The 21,671-nt window shown below is 40.6% G+C and overlaps 1 protein-coding gene and 1 pseudogene across 5 annotated transcripts in view; both read right to left on the bottom strand.

The window, feature by feature from the left end:
- DOCK3 (dedicator of cytokinesis 3) overlaps window positions 1-21,671 on the bottom strand; it is a 675,444-nt gene that overhangs the window by 55,531 nt on the left and 598,242 nt on the right. For all 5 annotated transcript variants that reach the window (XM_073010128.1, XM_073010127.1, XM_073010126.1 and 2 more), the window contains exons 28-32: window positions 19,566-19,660; window positions 17,826-17,901; window positions 17,327-17,427; window positions 17,003-17,061; window positions 14,770-14,918 (exon numbers count right to left, since the gene is read on the bottom strand). In XM_073010128.1, the coding sequence (XP_072866229.1) occupies window positions 14,770-14,918; window positions 17,003-17,061; window positions 17,327-17,427; window positions 17,826-17,901; window positions 19,566-19,660 (480 nt within the window). The remainder of the gene's footprint in view (window positions 1-14,769; window positions 14,919-17,002; window positions 17,062-17,326; window positions 17,428-17,825; window positions 17,902-19,565; window positions 19,661-21,671) is intronic.
- LOC103227688 (peptidyl-prolyl cis-trans isomerase A pseudogene) lies at window positions 12,212-13,004 on the bottom strand (annotated as a pseudogene).

Raw genomic sequence — 21,671 nt, forward strand, 5'->3', positions numbered from 1 at the left:
AAAAGGCCCCCAGGAGAAGGGCCTGATTATAACAAGGGATCTCTCTTCACACATGGTGGTATAGGTAGATTGTGCCTTCAGAACACAGCAAAAAGGTGGGGAGGGGACCTGGAGCAGCAGAGCGTACAACAGTGTAAACAGGGTACAACAGTCCACTGGAATCTAAATGGTTCTCAAAATGGGTCTCTGGGCCAGCAGCAGCAGTTTCACCTGAGATCTTGCTAGAAATTAAAATTCTCAGGCCTCATCTAGTTTGTCAGATCAGAAACTCAGGGTGGGAGTGCACAAGCTGTGCTTTAATGAGTCTTCCACGTGCTTCTGAAACCTATTCAAGTGTTTTGAACTTTGTATTAGGCAAAGAAGCTGGTGATGGGGCTGGGCGTGGTGGCTCACGCCTATAACCCAGCACTTTGGAAGGCTGAGGTGGGCAGATCAACTGAGGTCAGGAGTTTGAGACCAGCCTTACCAGCATGGTGAAACTCCATCTCTACTAAAAATATAAAAAAATTAGCCAGGTGTGGTGGCACCTTGCCTATAGTCCCAGCTACTCGGGAGGCTGAGGCAGGAGAATCACTTGAACCCAGGAGGTGGAGGTTGCAGTGAGCCAATATCATGCCACTGTATTCCAGTCTGGGCAACAGAGTGAGATTCCATCTCAAAAAAAAAAAAAAAAAAAAAAAAAAAAAAGCTAGTGATTGAAGGATATGGGAGACATGACTTAATCACCCCTACAGAGCTCATAAAGGAACAAGTTATTAGGAGAAATCTAGAAATCTAAAACATGGGACACTGAATATCAACACATGCAAAATCAACATCTCTAAGTCAAACAATAAGTTCTTCAAACATATTATGTCATAATTAGTGACACTGACCATCAAGTTTGCAGTTACTTTTATTCCATAGAAACAATATTCCTGAAGTGACATCTTCATTCAACAAATATTTGTCCTGTGACATAATGATATGCACAGTTCTAACATTTACCTCTCTAAGCCCAATTTTCTACGTTTGTGAAATAGGAATGGTGGTAACATTCCTCTTTGGTGTCACTGTGCCCTGGATCTTGGGAAGTACTTAATAAATGCTAGTTTTGATTTTCATCTCTATGAGCCTACCATGTCCCAGGCACCATGGTGGGTTCTGAGATATAAAAATGCACAAGAAATAATCCTGGTCCCTAAAAGCCCATCATCTGGCAGAGGCGGCAGGTAGGACAGCTGACACAGCTCAGCATGGTAATTGCTTAGATGGAACATACACAGAAAAGGTAGTCTGGATTTCAAAGAATTGTGCTATAAAAACTTAAGAAAGATTTTTGACTCTTTGATCTAGTGATTACAGGTTGAGAAATTTACCTAAGAAAATAAGAATAAATGATTTTGGCAATATTAACAACAAAAATTTGGAATGAACCTAAATTGCTAAAATTAGGGGCTGAGAGAGGTGGGTCATGACTGTAATCCCAGCGCTTTGGGAGACGGAGGTGGGTGGATCACATGAGGTCAGGAGTTTGAGACCAGCCTGACCAACACGGTGAAACCCCATCTCTGCTAAAAATACAAAAAAAATTAGCTGGGCATAATGGCGCACACCTGTAATCCCAGCTACTTGGGAGGCTGAGGCAGGAGAATCGCTTGAACCTGGGAGGAGGAGGTTGCAGTGAGCCAAGATCATGCCACTGCACTCCAGCCTGTGCAACAAGAAGGAAACTCCATCTCAACAAAAAAAAAAAAAAAAAAAAAAAAGTCTGCAATCCCAGCACTTTGGGAGGACCAGGTGGGCAGATCATGAGATCAGGAGCTTGAGACTAGCCTGGTCAACATGGTGAAACTCAGTTTCTACTAAAACTATAAAAATTAGCCGGGCGTGGTGGCATGCACCTATAATCCCAGCTACTCAGGAGGCTGAGGCAGGAGAATCACGTGAACCCGGAAGGCAGAGGTTGCAGTGAGCTGAGATCATGCCGCTGCACTCCAGCCTGAGCAACAGAGCAAGACTCCATCTCAAAATAAAAAAATAAATTAATTAATTAAAAAAATTAAATTAGGAGCTTAACAAAATATGTTATGATCCAGCCATACAATGGAATACCATATAGCCTCTAAACTGACGGGTTTAGTATAGGGGAGCATTAATTCACATGAAGAGGTAGTCATGACAAGTTGCTACCAAAAAAGGGAGATTACAAACCAATATATACAACACTTTCATTTTTTTGGCCATTTTTTTTTAATACTTTAGGTTCTGGGGTACATGGGCAGAACGGGCAGTTTTGTTACATAGGTATACACATGCCATGGTGGTTTGCTGCACCCATCAACCTGTCATCTACATTAGGTATTTTTTCTAATGCTATCCCTCCCCCAGCCCCCCAGCCCCTGACAGGCCCTGGTATGTGATGTTCCCCTCCCTGTGTCCATGTATTCTCATTGTTCAGCTCCCACTTATGAGTGAGAACATGCGGTGTTTGGTTTTCCGTTCTTTTATTAGTTTGCTGAGAATGATGGTTTCTGGCTTCATACATCTCCCTGCAAAGGACATGAACTCATCCTTTTTTATGGCTGCATAGTATTCCATGGTGTATATGTGCCAGATTTTCTTTATCCAGCCTATCATTGATGGGCATTTGGGTTGGTTCCAAGTCTTTGCTATTGTGAATAGTGCCACAATAAACATATGTGTGCATGTGTACAGTAGAATGACTTAGAATCCTTTGGGTATATAGCCAGTAATGTGATTACTGGGTCAAACGGTATTTCTGGTTCTAGATCCTTGAGGAATTGCCATACTATCTTCCACAATGGTTGAACTAATTTACACTCCCACCAACAGTGTAAAAGCGTTCCTATTTCTCCACATCCTCTCTAGCACCTTTCGTTTCCTGGCTTTTTAATGATCACCATTCTAACTGGTGTGAGATGGTATCTCATTGTGGTTTTGATTTGCATTTCTCTAATGACCAGTGATGATGAGCTTTTTTATATATGTTTGTTGGTCGCATAAATGTCTTCTTTTGAGAAGTGTCTGTTCATCTTCTTCACCCACTTTTTAATGGGGTTGTTTTTTTCTTGTAAACTTGTTTAAGTTCTTTGTAGATTTTGGATGTTAGCCCTTTGTCAGATGGCTAGATTGCAAAAATTTTCTCCCTTTCTGTAGGTTGGCTGTTCACTCTGATGATACTTTCTTTTGCTGTGCAGAAGCTCTTTAGTTTAATCAGATCCCATTTGTCAATTCTGGCTTTTGTTGCCATTTCTTTTGGTGTTTTAGTCATGAAGTCTTTGCCCATGCCTATGTCCTGAATGGTACTGCCTAGGTTTTCTTCTAGGGTTTTTAAGGTTTTAGGTCTTACATTTAAAGTCTTTAATTCATCTTGAGTTAATATTTGTATAAGGTGTAAGGAAAGGGTCCAGTTTCAGCTTTCTGCATATGGCTAGCCAGTTTTCCCAACACCATTTATTAAATAGGGAATCCTTTCCCCATTGTTTCTTTTTGTCAGGTTTGTCAAAGATCAGATGGTTGTAGATGCATGTTGTTATCTCTGAGGCCTCTGTTCTGTTCCATTGGTCTGTATATCTGTTTTGGTACCAGTACCATGCTGTTTTGGTTGCTGTAGCATTGTAGTATAGTTTGAAGTCAGGTAGCATGATGCCTCCAGTTTTTCTTTTTGCCTAAGATTATCTTAGCTATGCAGACTCTTTTGGTTCCACATGAAATTTAAAGTAGTTTTTTCTAATTCTGTGAAGAAAGTCAATGGTAGCTTGATGGGGATAGCACAGAATCTATAAATTAGTTTGGGCAGCATGGCCACTTCATGATATTGATTCTTCCTATCCATGAGCATGGAATGTTTTTCCATTTGTTTGTATCCTCTCTTATTTCCTTGAGCAGTGGTTTATAGTTCTCCTTGAAGGGGTCCTTTGCATCCCTTGTAATTTGTATTCCTAGGTATTTTATTCTCTTTGTAGCAATTGTGAATGGGAGTTCACTCACGTTTTGGCTGTTTGTCTCTTATTGGTGTATAGGAATGCTTGTGAATTTTGCACATTGATTTTGTATTTTGGGACTCTGCTGAAGTTGCTTATCAGCTTAAGGAGATTTTGGGCTGAGACTATGGGGTTTTCTAAATATACAATCATGCCATCCACCAACAGAGACAATTTGACTTCCTCTATTCCTATCTGAATACCCTTCATTTCTTTATCTTGCTTGATCACCCTGGCCAGAACTTCCAATACTATACTGAATAGGAGTGGTGAGAGAGGGCATCCTTGTCTTATGCTGGTTTTCAAAGGGAATGCCTCCAGGTTTTGCCCATTCAGTTATGATACTGGCTGTGGGTTTGTCATAAATAGCTCTTATTATTCTATTTTGTTGATCTTTTCATAAAACCAGCTCCTGGATTCACTGATTTCTTGAAGAGTTTTTGTGTGTCTCTATCTCCTTCAGTTCTGCTCTCAGTTATTTCTTGTCTTCTGTTAGATTTTTAATTTGTTTGCTCTTGCTTCTCTAGTTCTTTTGTGATGTTAGAGTGTCAATTTTAGATCTTTCCTGCTTTATCTTGTGGGCATTTAGTGCTATAAATTTCCCTCTACACACAGCTTTAAATGTGTCCCAGAGATTCTGGTACATTGTGTCTTTGTTCTCATTGGTTTCAAAGAACATCTTTATTTCTGCCTTCATTTCGTTATTAACCTAGTAGTCACTCAGGAGCAGGTTGTTCAGTTTCCATGTAGTTGTGCAGTTTTGAGTGAGTTTCTTAATCTGTGGTCTGAGAGAGTGTTATGATTTCCATTCTCTTGCATTTGCCAAGGTGTGTTTTACTTTCAATTATGTGGTCAGTTTTAGAATATGTGCAATGTGGTGTTGAGAAGAATGTATAGTCTGTTGATTTGGGGTGGAGAGTTCTGTAGATGTCTATTAGGTCCACTTGGTCCTGAGCTGAGTTCAAGTCCTGAATATCCTTGTTAATTTTCTGTCTCATTGATCTGTCTAATATAGACAGTGGGGTGTTAAAGACTCCCACTATTATTGTGTGGGAGTCTAAGTTTCTTTGTAGTTTTCTAAGAACTTGCTTTATGAATCTGGGTGCTCCTGTATTGGGTGCATATATATTTAAGATAGTTAGTGCTTCTTATTGCATTGATCGCTTTACCATTATGTAATGCCGTTCTTTGTCTCTTTTGATCTCTGTTGGTTTTAAAGTCTGTTTTATCAGAGATTAGGATTGCAAACCCTGCTTTTTTTTGCTTTCCATTTGCTTGGTAAATATTCCTCCATGCCTTTATTTTAAGCCCATGTGTGTCTTTGCATGGGAGATGGGTCTCCTGAATACAGCACACTGATGGGTCTTGATTCTTTATCCAATTTGCCAGTCTGTTGTCTTTTAATTGGGGCATTTAGCCTATTTACATTTAGGGTTAATATTGTCATGTGTGAATTTGATCCTGTTATTATGATGCTAGCTAGGTATTAGCTAGAAACTAGCTAGCTAGTTTCTTCATAGTGTTGACGGTCTTTACAATTTGGTATGTTTTTGCAGTGGCTGGTACCAGGTTATTCCTTTCCAAGTTTAGTACTTCCTTCAGGAACTCTTGTAAGGCAGACCTGGTGGTGACAAAAGCTCTCCACATGTGCTTGTCTGTAAAGGATTTTATTTCTCCTTTGCTTATGAAGCTTAGTTTGACTGGATATGAAATTCTTGAAAATTCTTTTCTTTAAGAATGTTGGCTGGGCGTGGTGGCTCATGCCTGTAATCCCAGCACTTTGGGCGGCTGAGGTGGGTAGATCATGAGGTCAGGAGATTGAGACCATCCTGGCTAACATGGTGAAACACCGTCTGTACTAAAAATACAAAAAAATTAGCTGGGTGTAGTGGCGGGCACTTGTAGTCCCAGCTACTCGGGAGGCAGAGGCAGGAGAATGGCATGAACCCAGGAGGCGGAATTTGTAGTGAGCCGAGATCGCACCACTGTACTCTAGCCTAGACGACCAAGTGAGACTCAGTCTCAAAAAAAAAAAAAAAAAAAAAGTTGAATATTGGCCCCCACTCTCTTCTGGCTTGTAGGGTTTCTGCAGAGATATCAGCTGTTGGTCTGATGGGCTTTCCTTTGTGGGTAACCTGACCTTTCTCTCTGGCTGTCCTTAACATTTTTCCCTTCATTTCAACCTTGGTGAATCTGATGATTATGTGTCTTGGGGTTGCTCTTCTCAAGGAGTATATTTGTGGCATTCTCTGGATTTCCTGAATTTGAATGTTGGCCTGTCTTGCTAGGTTGGGGAAGTTCTGCTGGATAATATCCTGACGAGTGTTTTCCAACTTGGTTCCATTCTCCTCATCACTTTCAGATACACCAATCAAACATAGATTTGGTCTTTTCACAAAGTCCTATATTTCTTGGAGGCTTTGTTCATTCCTTTTCATTTTTTTTTTCTCTAATCTTGTCTTCTTGCTTTATTTTATTAAGTTGATCTTCAAACTCTGATATCCTTTCTTCTGCTTGATCAATTTGGCTATTGATACTTGTGCATGCTTCATAAAGTTCTTGTGCTGTGTTTTTCAGCTCCATCAGGTCATTTATGTTCTTCTCTAAACTGGTTATTCCAGTTAGCAATTCGTCTAACCTTTATTCAAGGCTCTTAGCTTCCTTGCATTGGGTTAGAACATGCTCCTTTAGCTTGGAGGAGTTTGTTATTACCCACCTTCTGAAGCCTACCTCTGTCTATTCATCAAATTCATTCTCCATCCAGGTTTGTTCCCCTGCTGGCTAAGAGTTGTGATCCTTTGGAGGAGAAGAGGCGTTCTGGTTTTTGGAATTTTCATTGTCTTTGCAGTATTTTCTCCCCATCTTCATGGATTTATCTACCGTTGGTCTTTGATATTTGTGATCTTCTGATGGGGTCTCTGAATGGACGTCCTTTTTGTTGATGTTGATGCTATTCCTTTCTGTTTGTTAGTTTTTCTTCTGCCAGGCCCCTCTGCTGCAGGTCAGATGGAATTTGCTGGACGTCCACTCCAGACCCTGTTTGCCTGGGTATCACCAGCAGAGGCTGCAGAACAGCAGATTGCTACCTGTTCATTCCTCTGGATGCTTTGTCCCAGAGGGGCACCTGCCAGATGCCAGCCAGAGCTCTCCTGTATGAGGTATCTGTCGGCCCCTAATGGGAGGTGTCTCCCAGTCAGGAGACATGGGGGTCAGGGTCAGGGACCCACTTGAGGAGGCAGTCTGACCCTTAGCAGAGCTCGAATGCTATGCTGGGAGATTTGCTGCTCTCTTCAGAGCCATCAGGCAGAGACGTTTAAGTCTGCTGAAGCTCCGCCCACAGCTGCCCCTTTCCCCAGGTGCTCTGTCCCAGGGAGATGGGGGTTTTATCTATAAGCCCCTGACTGGGGCTGCTGCCTTTTTTTCAGAGATGCCCTGCCCAGAGAAGAGGCATCTAGAGAGGCATTCTGGTTGCAGCGGCCTTGCTGAGTTGTGGTGGGCTGCATCCAGTTCAAACTTCCTGGCGGCTTTGTTTCCACTGTGAGGGTAAAACCACCTACTCAAGCCTCAGCAATGGCAGAAGCCCCTCTCCCAAGCAAGCTTGAGTGTACCAGGTCAGCCTCAGACTGCTGTGCTGGCAGTGAGAATTTCAAGCCAGTGGATTTTAGCTTGCTGGGCTCCGTGGTGACAGGATGCACAGAGGCAGACCCCTTGGCTCCCTGGCTTCAGCCCCCTTTCCAGGGCAGTGAAGAGTTCTGTCTCACTGGTGTTCCAGGCACCCCTGGGGTATGAAAAAAAACAAAACAAAAACAAACTGCAACTAGCTCTGTGTCTGCCCAAAGGGCCGCCCAGTTTTGTGCTTGAAACCCAGGGCCCTGATGGTGTAGGCACTGGAGGGAATCTCCTGGTGTGCGGGTTGCAAAGACCATGGGGAAAGTGCAGTATCTAGGCCGGACTGCACCGTTCACAGTCCCTCATGGCTTTCCTTGGCTAGGGAAGGGAATTCCCTGACCCCTTGTGCTTCCCGGGAGAGGTGACACCCCACCCTGCTTTGGCTCACCCTCTGAGGGCTGCATCCACTGTTCAACCAGTACCAATGAGATGAGCTGGGTACCTCAGCTGGAAATGTAGGAATCACCCGCCTTCTGTGTTGATCTCGTTGGGAGCTGCAGACCGGAGCTGTTCCTATTCAGCCATCTGGCCAGCCCTCTAACAATTTCATTTTTTAAGTTAAAAAAAGCCTACGTATTGAGAAGAAAAAGTCTAAAAATGACATAAACTGCCTCCTCTCCAAGTTCCTAACAATGGTAGGATTGTGTTAAAATTCTGCATTATAGCTATTGCATTTTTAAATTTTTTTGAGATGGAGTCTCGTTCTGTCGCCAGGATGAAGTGCAGTGGTGCAATCTCAGCTCACTGCAATCTTCGCCTCCCGGGTTCAAGCGATTATACTGCCTCAGCCTCCCGAGTAGCTGGGACTACAGGCACACGCCACCACGCCCAGCTAATTTTTGTATTTTTAGTAGAGACGGGGTTTCACCATGTTGCCCAGGATGGTCTTGATCTCTTGACTTTGTGATCCACCTGCCTTGTCCTCCCAAAGTGCTGGGATTACAGGTGCAAGCCACCATGCCCAGCCCACTATTGCATTTAAAATTTTTCTACATTAAATAAATATTGTTCTATAATTAGAAAAAGTAGTTTTAGGCTGGTCAGTGTTAGTGATGGTGGAATGCAACCCAGCCCCATTTTCAGCTGACTCAGATGACCCACAGTGCAGCTCTGCAATGTCATCCACTTCTTGGTAATTTTTTTTTTTTTTTTTTTAAATCAGGTGGTGTGCATTTTGCACATTTAGAAGGCACAAGTTGTGACAATACAGAAAAGTAACAGTTCCTGTTTTGTTTGAAGTTATTATTTCCCAAAGACCTGGAGGTATTAGAGTTACACACTCCCAAACTGATCTAATCTTAAATACTATTTACCCATGATAAAAAGAATCTATAAAAAACTTAGAGCTAGTATCATATTTATTTATTTAATAGGAGAAGCACATAAGGATAGTATCATATTCACTGGTAAAACACTGGTGAATACTTTCTCCTAAGAACAAAGCAAGTTTCTCATTGCTCTTATTTAACATCATCCTGGAGGTCCTAGCTGATGTGATATGGCAAGAAAAATAAGAGATCTATAGAGTAGAAGGGAAGAAATAAAACTCTCTTTTCTCAGATGACATGATTGTCTAAACAGAAAATCCCAAGGAATCTGCAAAAAAGCTTCCAGAACTAATAAGTAAATTTAGCAAGGGTACAGGATATAATGTTAATATATAAAAATCAATTGAATTTCTATATCCTAGAAACAAAAATAAAACAAAATTTAAAAATTGCAATTATTTATTTATTTATATAAACAAAGTGGAACATTTTAATTGAACTTTCTTAAAACTAATGGATCAAGTAGCAAGGCAGTAAGGCTACAGAAGTTCAAACAATATAATTAAGGAGCTTGAGCTACTAGATAAACATAAATTTTACTCCCTCACCCACAGAATACCCATTGTTTTCAAGTTCATGTAGAACAATTTTCTGAAATGCTGCATACTTGGCAATAAAGGGAGTCTAAAATTTATAATAAAGGAATCAATATCAATCAGTTGCATGGAATTATTTAGAAGAGCACCAAAAAACAGGAAATACATAAAAATCTAATAATACATGTGTAAGATCTCTATATAAAACACTGATGAAAGAAATAAAAGAACACCTAAATAAATGGAAAGATATACTGTTTTCATGGACTATTAAGACATCAATTCTTCCCAATTTTTTATATATATATATAATTTTTTATATATATATTATATATATTTAAAATATATATTATACATTATATATATTTAAAAATATATAATATATATTATATATATAAAGTATATAAAAATATTTATATATATATTATATATATAATATATATATATTATTTTTTTGAGACAGAGTCTTGCTCTGTTGCCCAGATTGGTGTACAGTGGTGCGACCTCAGCTCACTGCAACCTCCCTCTCCCGGGTTCAAGCAATTCTCCTGCCTCAGTCTCCTAAGTAGCTGGGATTACAGGCAGCTGCCACCACGCCTGGTTAATTTTTATGTTTTTAGTAGAGATGGGGTTTCACTGTGTTGGCCAGGCTGTTCTCGAACTCCTGATTTCAAATGATCCGCCTGCCTTGGCCTCCCCAAGTGCTGGGATTGCAGGCATGAGCCACTGCGCCCTGCCCCCAATTTGACTTATAGAATCACTGCAATCCCAGTCAAAATCTCAGCAGGAATGTTATAGATATTGACATGCTGATTCTAAAATTTATTTAAAAAAGGAAAAAGAATTAGACAGCTAACACAATACTTGAAAAAAAAAAGAACAAAGCTGGAAGATAGATTCATATCACCTAGTTTTAAGACTAACTATAAAGCTACTATAATAAGGTAGTGTGGTATTGATGAAAGAATAAACATTGATCTATGGAAAGACTAGAGTCTAGAAAGAGATTCACACAAATATGGTCAATTGATTTTTTAAAGTAGTTTTAAGTGATAATAATTATATGTATTTATGGAGTACAATATGATGTTTTGATATATGTATACATTGTGAAATGGTTAAATCAAGCTAATTAACTATCTGTCACCTCACCTAATTTTTTTTTGCAATGAGAACCTTTAAAGTCTACTCTTTTAGCAATTTTTAAATATACATTATTATTATTATTATTTTGAGATGGAGTCTCGCTCTATCACCTAGGCTGGAGTGCAGTGGTGCGATCTTGGCTCACTGCAACTTCCACCTCCCCAGGTACAAGCGATTCTCCTGCCTCAGCCTCCTGAGTAGCTGGGACTATAGGCACGTGGCACCAAGCCTGGCTAATTTGTGTACAATATATTATTATTAACTATAGTCACCATGTGGTGCAATAACTCACTAAAGCTTATTTCTCCTAACTTTGAAACTTTGCATCCTTTGATGGTCAGTTGATTTTTTCTTTTTCTTTTTTTTAAGCCTCTCCTTATCCAAACCCATTTGTTTTTCTTTTTTTTTGGCGATTGATTTTTGACCAAAGCATAAAGACAGCTGAAGAAAGGATACTCTTTTCAACAAAAGGTGCTGGAATAATTGGACATCTTGTTGCAAAATAAAAAAAAGAACCTGATCCATCCTTCATACCTTATACAGAAATCAACTCAAAATAGATCATAGATCTAAATTTAAAATGTAAAATTATAAAACTTCTAGAAGAAAATATAGGAGAAAAATTTTTGTGGCCCTATGTTAAGAAAAAGTTCTTGGGGTATGACCCCAAAAGCATGATCTATAAAAGAAAAACACTGACAAATTGGACTTTATAAAAACTAAAAACTTTTGTTCTAAGGAAGATATTGTTTAGTAAATGAAAAGATAAGCTAAAGATTTGCAGAAAATATCTGTAAATCATATGCTCAACAAAGGACTTACATACAGAATATATAAAGAACCCTAAAATTCAACAATAAGGAAAGCAACAACTCAAATGAAAATGAACAAAAGCTTTGAACTCATTTCACCAAAGAAATATAAGGATGGTAAATAAGCACATGAAAAGGTGCTCAACATCATTAGTCACTAGGGAAACCGAAATGAAAACCACAATGATATGCAACTATACACCTATTAGAATGGCTAAAATAAATGAACAGATAATAGTAAGTACTGGTTAGTATGTGGAGCAATTGATTATATACTGCTGCTGGGACTTCAAAATGGTATAGCTATTTTAGAAAAGAGTTTGAGAACCTCTTTGAAAGCTAATTATACACTTGTCACAAGGCCCAACAATCCTATTCCTAAGTATTCACTCAAGAAAAATGAAAGCTTATATGCATACAAAAACCTGTAAAGAAATGTTTTTAGTAGCTTTATTTATAATTGACAAAAAAGGAAACAACCTAAATGTCTTTCTTTTATTATTATACTTTAAGTTCTAGGGTACATGTGCAGAACGTGCAGGTTTGTTACATATGTATACATGTGTCATGTTGGTGTGCTGCACCCATTAACTCGTCATTTACATTAGCTGTATGTCCTAATGCTATCCCTCCCCCTTTCCCCCACCCCACGACAGGCCCCGGTGTGTAATGTTCCCCACCCTGTGTCCAAGTGTTCTCATTGTTCAATTCCCACCTGTGAGTGAGAACATATGGTGTTTGGTTTTTTTGTCCTTTTTTTTTTTTTTTGTTACTTAGTTTTTATTTCATAATCATAAACTTAACTCTGCAATCCAGCTAGGCATGGAAGAGAACAAGGAAAACATGGAACCCAAAGGGAACTGCAGCGAGAGCACAAAGATTCTAGGATACTGCGAGCAAATGGGGTGGAGGGGTGCTCTCCTGAGCTACAGAAGGAATGGTCTGGTGGTTAAGATAAAACACAAGTCAAACTTATTCGAGTTGTCCACAGTCAGCAATGGTGATCTTCTTGCTGGTCTTGCCATTCCTGGACCCAAAGCGCTCCATGGCCTCCACAATATTCATGCCTTCTTTCACTTTGCCAAAGACCACATGCTTGCCATCCAACCACTCAGTCTTGGCAGTGCAGATGAAAAACTGGGAACCATTTGTGTTGGGTCCAGCATTTGCCATGGACAAGATGCCAGGACCTGTATGCTTTAGGATGAAGTTCTCATCTTCAAATTTCTCCCCATAGATGGACTTGCCACCAGTGCCATTATGGCGTGTGAAGTCACCACCCTGACACATAAACCCTGGAATAATTCTGTGAAAGTAGGAACCCTTATAACCAAATCCTTTCTCTCCAGTGCTCAGAGCACGAAAATTTTCTGCTGTCTTTGGAACCTTGTCTGCAAACAGCTCGAAGGAGACGCGGCCCAAGGGCTCGCCGTCGACGGCAATGTCGAAGAACACGGTAGGGTTGACCATGGCTAGTAGCACAAGACTTTCCTCGGCGGCAGCGTCTGCAAAGCCGGTTTTTTTGTCCTTGTGATAGTTTGCTCAGAATGATGGTTTCCAGCTTTATCCATGTCCCCATAAAGGACATGAACTCATCCTTTTTTATGGCTGCATAGTATTCCATGGTGTATATGTGCCACATTTTCTTAATCCAGTCTATCATTGATGAACATTTGGGTTGGTTCCAAGTCTTTGCTATTGTGTATAGTGCTGCCATAAACATACATGTGCATGTGTCTTTATAGCAGCATGATTTACAATCCTTTGAGTATATAAACAGTAATGGGATGGCTGGGTCAAATGGTATTTCTAGTTCTAGATCCTTGAGGAATCGTCACACTGTCTTCCATAATGGTTGAACTAGTTTACAGTCCCACCAACAGTGTAAAAGTGTTCCTATTTCTCCACATCCTCTCCAGCACCTGTTGTTTCCTGACTTTTTAATGATCACCATTCTAACTGGTGTGAGATGGTGTCTCATTGTAGTTTTGATGTGCCATCTCACACCAGTTATAACGGCGATTATTAAGAAGTCTAAATGTCTTTCAAATGGTGAATGAATGAACTAAATACTTCTCAGCATAGAAAAACTACTGATACATGCAGTAACATGGATGAATTTCTCAAAGCATTATGCTAAGTGAAAGGGGCCAGTCTCAAAAAGGTGCACTTTGTTTGATTCCATTTATATGACATTCTAGAAAAGGCACAACTATAGTGATGAAGAACAGACCTATGGTTGCATTTGTTAAGTATAGGGGAAGGGTTTGACTACAAATAGACAGCAAGATCAAATTTTTAAGTATTCAAAAACTCTTGATTGCAGTGGTGGTTACATGAGTATGCATTTGCCAAAACACATACAACGTAAATCAGAAAGAATACATTTTACTCTATGTAAATTTAAAAATAAATAAATATTTAAAAATTACTGCTTCCCTGGTCTACTTCTCACTGTTACAGTCACCTATTCTAAGACCACCGGTTCATCCTAGAATCACAGGCTCAGAAGGAGCTTAGTAGGGAACTGGTACAATTCCCAAGCCAATATAGAAAATTCCCCTAGAGGTGTCCTGGGAGCTTCTGCTTGAAGATCATCTGCTAAGAGAGAAAATCTCTATCTCCCAAAGCAGGCCTGCTTACAGTGGACAGTTTTTGTTGTTAGCAAGTTATTTATTTTATTAGCTAAAATTGGCTTCCTCACCAATAGCCCCTATTGGTCCTGGTACTATGCTCTAGAACTACAGATATAAAGGCAGGGGCCATGTCCTACACCTTAGTGATGGCAAAAGAACTACACAGGAGGACAGCCTGAAGCCACTCAGTTGAAAACCAAGGGGCCTGTATCTCCTGGACCAACCTCTCTGTGCAGTAGTCTGTAAAATGCTGGGCTACCCTGAGCCATGAGAACTCAACTGGTCTGGGCTACTGCCCTAGAAATGCCTGGACTATACAGTGAAAATCCTCTGTAAAGGAACAACATCACACACTCCCAGGGCCCTATCCTGAATGAAACTGGGAGGCTACAGTCTCAATCATTCTCTCCTTGATCAGAAAGTTATAGTGATGTTCATTCTTTGCTGGCCTCATTATTTTCTGGCCTCTAACTTCATGAAGAAAATCCACAAATCAATTATGGCTAGCAAGTAAGGGAAAACCCTTGAACAGGAGTCAAATTAGCCAAGCTACAGCCCATTCCCACTAGAATCATGGCTTGGTCATCTAGGCCACCTGCCTAAGCAGAAGGGATCCATTCCAGAGAATACCCTGAACACTGTGCCAGGTTTCTTACCTGTTTGAAGTTGCCATTTTTTCTCTGCTCCCAGTCCATCATGTCATGAAAGATGGGAATCATGATATTCCGTACTTCTGGCTGTGGGACCAGTGTCACACCCAGAAAAGGACCAATCATTCCCGGAATAAAGTGGATCTTATGTTCACCTGAAAAACAAAACCCAAATTAGTTTATGCCTGCTTTGCTCCTTTCATGGAAGATTCCCAAATGGGGCCACAACACATGCTATAATCTATATTAGAAGCTTCCAAGAGCAAAGCAAGCTCTCCCCTATGGTTTTCTGAGATACTCCCCCTCAACTTTTTAGTTTATGGATAAAGTTGGCCTAGCCCAGTTAAAGCAAATGTGCAACAGTCACAAAACTGCTTTTCCAAAGAACTTCCTGACAGGTCCCACAAACTACCTGAAAATCTCTCTGAGATGAAGGAACAGAGTTTGCTACTCTAGACAGAACAGGTTTCTAAGTAACCTATGAGTGTCAGATGGTCTATTCACAGTGTTTATTTAACAGGAAAAACCTATATATTTCTGCTTAAATACAATGCACTTCCCTTGGAGTTTCTAGCTGTAGCCCAGAGACATTTAAGTGATGAGGATATCCAGTCCCTGGTCTAGCCACCAGAGGCCTAATAAGTCCATGGACCTTTACACCGCCTATGTTCATCTATGCCAAAGAAGTCCTCCTCCTGAGCTAGCAGGAGCCTCCTGTACAGCCCTACCCTAAAAGGCTGGCTTAGAGATTCTCTCTTTACCCATCCTGAACTCCCTTTGTGTTCATATTGCATTTCTGATGGTACCATTACACCTACTTGGCTCAGCTCAACCCTCAACTTCCTTAATGAAGCATTTCTATGGTAAGTGCGTGATGTGGGTTTCCCTCTCATTGGCCTGCCATCTAGGGTATGTTACCAGAAGCCAGAGACAGTCCTGTGGATGGTGGGATAGGATTTTTCTCTTCCTTGCAATGGTAAAATGGAGTGAACCATTTTTCAGAGCTCTGCTCTCAGTCCTTCAGAGACTAAGGAGGAGATAAACTGTGGGTCTGTGCAATAAATGCTACAACCAAGTAAAACCATTTCTTGGGGACCAGAGAATGTCATTTCCACCAAAAGCAATGAGGCAGTAAAGGCTTTATCAGGCAAATATGGCATTAAAAAAATTTCCATTTTGAAAATCTGTCTAAGAAACAAATGTTTAGCCCTGAAGCTGGTTCAGCATATTCCAATTTTGGTACATGGCACAGTAGCCAGTCTCCTGCATTCCTGGGAATTTCAGAGTCAATTTTGGGTTAAAATCCATTTCCAAACTGTGCTGGATACAGTGAACCAGAGTGCTGGAAAGTCATGCTTGGGGAAATGCATCCCCACTCATGAATAGAAGGCCCTCCCACTGGCAGAAATACCTCACATCTTGCTTGCTGCCTCTAGGTTTGTGGTAGGGATGGTTAACAGAGGACTGGAGATTTTATGACTATCATTCCTATAGCTTCAGAGCCATGAGCTCAGCTGAAAGCAAACTTTACTTGAAATAATAATAGTTATCTAGCATCTTGACAGGCCACATATCACAGGATGGCCCACTCAGTCACCAGGGCAACCCAGAAATTCTACCAAAAACACTGATCTGACAAATTTAGATTCAAAGCAGTGGCTATTTTCAAAGCTTTCAAAGCAGAAGCTGTGCAAAGAAGGAAAGCCAAAGCTGATCTCACTCAGAGGTTGCCGTTCTCTTCTCATATATTACTCCATGCAATTGGTGTCAAGTATCTGATCCGGATGCATGAATACCAGAGATCCAAGAAATGTTTCAATCTTTATTAAAATCAATGGCCACCTCTGCTCATGTACTGGGTATCTCTGATCTAAGCTTTTGAGCCTGCAACATCCAGACTGGGAAGTGAAGAGTATGGAGGATCTTACAGGCATGGGTTCTCAAATTGGAAAAAAACTACTACAGCCCTCCTCTTCTTTTTCTTCCTTTTGACTTTAGTTCCTAAAAAAGGGGATTTTGCACATATATTACTGAGGTCTTATTTCTCAGCCAAACTCTCCTTGCCAAGGGCTTTATGCACATGTGCTACACCATCCATCTGAGGTGTTATGTGAAAGATATGTAAGGATCTCTTGGGTCTGAATTAACATTCATAAAGCCTGGGAGACGTTATTAGTCTTGCTACTTTCTATTTGGCTATGCAATATATAGAAGGGAAGAATAGGGATAAAAAACATACCCAAATTCTGCCACATGCTGAACAGTTCATAAGCCATCATTACACGCATGTCCCCATACCTAAGAATAGTAACACAGGAGCCAACCGTTAGTGGGAGAAGGTTCAGGAAGATAGGGCTGCAAACCCATGAGGCCAGTACTTCAGTACTGTTTGTTTCTAATGCTTCCCAATGCGCTAAGCCATTGGGCTCTCGACTGAACTCCCACACCTGGCCCCTGGGAAACCACCCAGCTGAGAACCTGTGAACCTCTGAAGGAACTCTCATGGACACATAGCCCTATTTGGCCAAGTGGTAATGAGATGAATATAAGACGTTTATCTTACTTATCTAGAATCTTCTTCCTTTTGACTGAGGTGATAATTTCTAGCTGAAGGCTCGGCTGATTTATGAATAGAACTGCCAGGCTAAAATAAGAATTCCACACCTAGAGAGACAGAGAAAGAGAAAATGTGACAGTCTAAGAACTCAATCTTGTAGGGAGAGTTACTAAATACATACATGTAGCATAGAACCCATTTTATAATCTTAAGATCCTCATTTTTTTTCCCTTTTAAATATCTTTGTGAACAGGAATTTGTTCTTCTTCTTTCCCCTCTTGACTCCTTCTGAAGCCAATTGTGTTGATTCTGGACTAGAAAGCATACTCATGGAAGTCTGGCTACCAACACTTTCAACAGGTGTACCCCAGGTCATATTCTAATCATCATCAGGCTTAGAAGCTGTTTGATACTATGAATCTATTAATAAAGCAAAAACAAGTGAGCTTGGTTTTGGCTTTCTAAGGTTATTGCAATAATACTGATGGATTTCAGGAGTGCCTACCTTAAAGTCAAAGTCAGTCTCTGTGAAATTCTTGTGCAGTGCAGAGGACAGGTACTGGACAGTAGTGACTATAATACTGCAGTAGGGAAACAAGGCATTGGCAGAATTAAAAGACTAACAATGGCATCTGATGGCTTGGCATCAGCTGTCTATAGCCTGTGTGCAAGCTTCTTGGGTACAACTTGTTCCTATGTAAGATGTGACTATAAAGGAAAGAGAAAATGGTACAAACTCTATAGAAAAAACTCTACAGAAAACCAGTCTTGGATAAATGCCCCACAGTTGGCAGGACAGCACGGGACGTCACTGGGTTCTAGACCTAGTTCTGCCATTACCTGGCCTTCATACTTCTCTCTGTGTCTCATTTTCCCTACCTATAAAAGATGGTAGGAGTTCGATGGTTCTTTAAAGTTTCTCTCAGTTCAGAGTAGTTCTAGTATTTTGGGGACCTCTGGGTAATCAACAGATATTATGATCACTTTGTAGGACTTAGAACATAATTTTATTATTATACTGGATAACAGGGGTTTATATAGGTAATAAATCTTTGCTTTAATCATATACTATTATTTTCATCTATGTGTCATTTGAATTCAGCTCTTTTGGTCTAGCTTGAGTATCACTCTCAATCTTAGCCTGGGCACACAGAAGGGACAATGGGAGGCTGTCCTGCTGGAACAAGAGAGTGAAATGGAGAGGAAGTCTAGTGGGACAGTAGGTTTCATTTTCATTACATAGGGCCTTGGCTACCTGACAAAGAGACTTATGTCTAATAGTGGCCACCTCTGCTTAGATGCAGAAGAACATGACAAAAACAGTGCATTAGAAACACTAGCCCACCACTAGAGGGGGTGAAAAATTTAAAGGGTCACAGCTTTGAAAGAAAAAACTGCTCTTGCAGGACAGGCTGGGGAGCCTGAAGTGCTCTGAATGGAGTTAAGAGATAGAAACAAGAAGGATTCAAATAGAAAAGTCACTATGTGAGGAAGTATCTGTGCAACTTTGTTTATAACCATCCTTCTATTCTTTATAAAACATTTGCATTTTGGAAAAAGTTACAGTGCGCTATAAAAGGTATAAAGTGGAAAGACCATGCTAGTATCTTGTTAATATATCTAACAAATACTTTCATTATATTTTATATGTCAATATAAAAGGCAGATCAGTGGGAGGAGGCAATGGGCTAGAGTGTGCAGGCCAAGTAGCCTTCTTCTGAATAGAGAGAGACCAGACGAGCCAGCCCCTTACCACATGCATCATTTGTCTGGTTTGCCAGGAGGAAGCACAGGCTAGAAATATAAATGAGGCAGTCAGGTTAGGGTTATCTTTAGAGTAAATTCTATGTCAGTAATCAGAAGTGGTCAGAGCCTTGCAGCCAGGTCTCAGGTGGGTAACTGGCACTGTCTATGGTAGACAACACAATTTAAATCGAGAAGGCGGCTTGGGACAATGCCTAAACCTATAGGGCAGCAGAGGCCAATGGGACACTAAGCAGGCCTTCCTCAAGGAAGAACCCTTCTCAGGATATTATATTTCACATCCTGAAAACTTCCTTCTCTATCCTTACTGTGCCATCATCTGCCAAGCACAAAAACGTTTTTCTCATTTGCCCTCTCCTCTCTTTTCCAATGGTCCTGCCCTTCATTTGTCTTGCTCATGTGCTCCCTCTCTGAAACACACATACTCTTCTTAGTCTGAGAACAGCTCAGTAATGCTGACACAGAGCCCTTCCATACTCACTTGCTTGTGAGCAGTCTCATTACCATCCAGTCCCGAGGGAACACACTCATCTTCATCAGGTTCCGGAACACACAAAAAATCTTCAGCAGAAATTCCTGACAGCAGAGGAAAGCTGATGTGAGATACCACCACCACAATATGCATCTCCTCAATAGGCCACTCCTGGCCACTAGATCATGAGAATGGGTGGGACCAGTGAGTTAGGTATGGTTCTCTCTGTGAGTTGTTTCTTAGATGGCTACATGAGAGTGAGTTCTGGGTACTCTCACAGGCCAGATGGGAGCAGACCCAAACTGGGCAGAACAGAGGTAGCTCTATTCCCACAATGCCCAAAGCAGCTCTATACCCACTCTATACCCACAAAGCCCAAAGCATGGGACAGACTAAGGTCTAGCCAAACTGGTGTCCGACTGAGTCCATGGGCTTCATTTTCTGGGGCATGGCCCCTGAGCGTTTGATTATAAGAACATGCTTTTTTGGATATTAAGAACACAATGATGGGAGAGGCATTTTAGGAATGGCAGAGTAAAGATCTCTGAAAATCTGCTTGTCCATGAAAGCAATGGGGTGGCTAACACTGGTTAACCAAAGGCTTGTGACAATCCAAGAAATGTTTATTCAATGATAATGGATGAATAATAACAATGAGCTTTGTTGAATTTTTAACTTGCACTATTCCCATCCCCTCCTACCTCCACAGTAGCCTTAAAAACAAGCTGCTGTAGAATCATGAAAGTCATGAAACACCAGCAGCCTAGCAGCCATTAGAAGGGAGAGAACGGTTTTGGAACTCCTACGAAAAGTTCCGACCCACAGAATTGTTATTATTTGATCTGTTTGGCAGCTTCTTGGAAAAACTCCACTCATAGGGCTTGTCTTAATTTAACTTGACTCAGAGCTCACTCAAGTGAGGAAAACTCTATACCCAAGGCATTTGTTGGAGCAAAACAAAAAACAAAAAAAAGTATAATTTAACATCCCAGCTGCATGAAGCAGCCATGTCATTTGAGGCAAACGAGAACGACTAAAAAAAAATTATATAAGGAAAATCTGAGGAATGAAATATCTGTAGGGGGCCTTGAAAAGCTCTGACATATTCCTGGGAATCTAGAAGGCTACACATGTATACAGGGCTGTGCAAATTCCTAGAGAAGGCCTGAGAAGGCCTAATCTCTCACCAGTGCTGACCTTGAGGCTCTGGGTAAGTAGGAAGTGAAGGCTATGGCTGAACTGAAAAGTGCTGGAGCAATGACAGTGAGCCTCAACACATACATATAAAAACCCCCTTAAAAATGTGGAGAGTTATTGATTTAAGGCATTTAAGAATATCCCTGTTCAGTTATTAGCTGATCATTAACTAACTGCATGGAGACTTTAGTGACTGCATATAATTAAAAAATACAGATATTAAAGAATGGGTCCAAGAATGGTGGCTCACACCTGTAATCCCAGTGCTTTGGGAGGCTGAGGCAAGAGGATCACTTGAGGCCAGGAGTTTGAGACCAGTTTGGGAAACATAGCAAGATCCCTGTCTTCACAAAAAATTAAAAAATTAGCTGCATGTGGTGGTGCATGTCTGTAGTCCAAGCTACTCAGGAGGTTGAGGTAGGAGGATTTCTCGAGCCCAGGCAAGGTTGTAGTGAGCTATGATCACATCAGTACGCTATGGCCTGAGCAATACAGCAAGACCCTGTCTAAAAAAACCCCAAAAAGCAATGAGTCCAATAATATTACTGAAAAAAGAAACAAGCATCATCAACAACATAAAACAATAAAAAGCAACAATAACAACCCCTGGGGATGTGGGGAAGGGATCTGATTTCCAGAGTTGCCAAATTATTTAAAATGTCTAGTTTTCAACAAAATATCATAAGATATAAAAAAACCAGAAAGTATGGCCCATACACAGGCAAAAAGAAGTTAATAAAAACTTTTCCTGAGGTAGCTCAAATATTGGACTTGCTTGGAAAATACTTTAAACAAAGAACTGAAGGAAATCACACTTAAAGAATTAAAGGAAAGTGTAAGAACAATGACTCACCAAATAAGAGGATATCAACAAAAAGGGTAGAAATTACTTAAAGTACACCAAATATAAATTCTAGG

Source organism: Chlorocebus sabaeus, chromosome 22 (genome assembly GCF_047675955.1).
Source record: "Chlorocebus sabaeus isolate Y175 chromosome 22, mChlSab1.0.hap1, whole genome shotgun sequence".
In the NCBI taxonomy this organism is placed as follows: domain Eukaryota; kingdom Metazoa; phylum Chordata; class Mammalia; order Primates; family Cercopithecidae; genus Chlorocebus; species Chlorocebus sabaeus.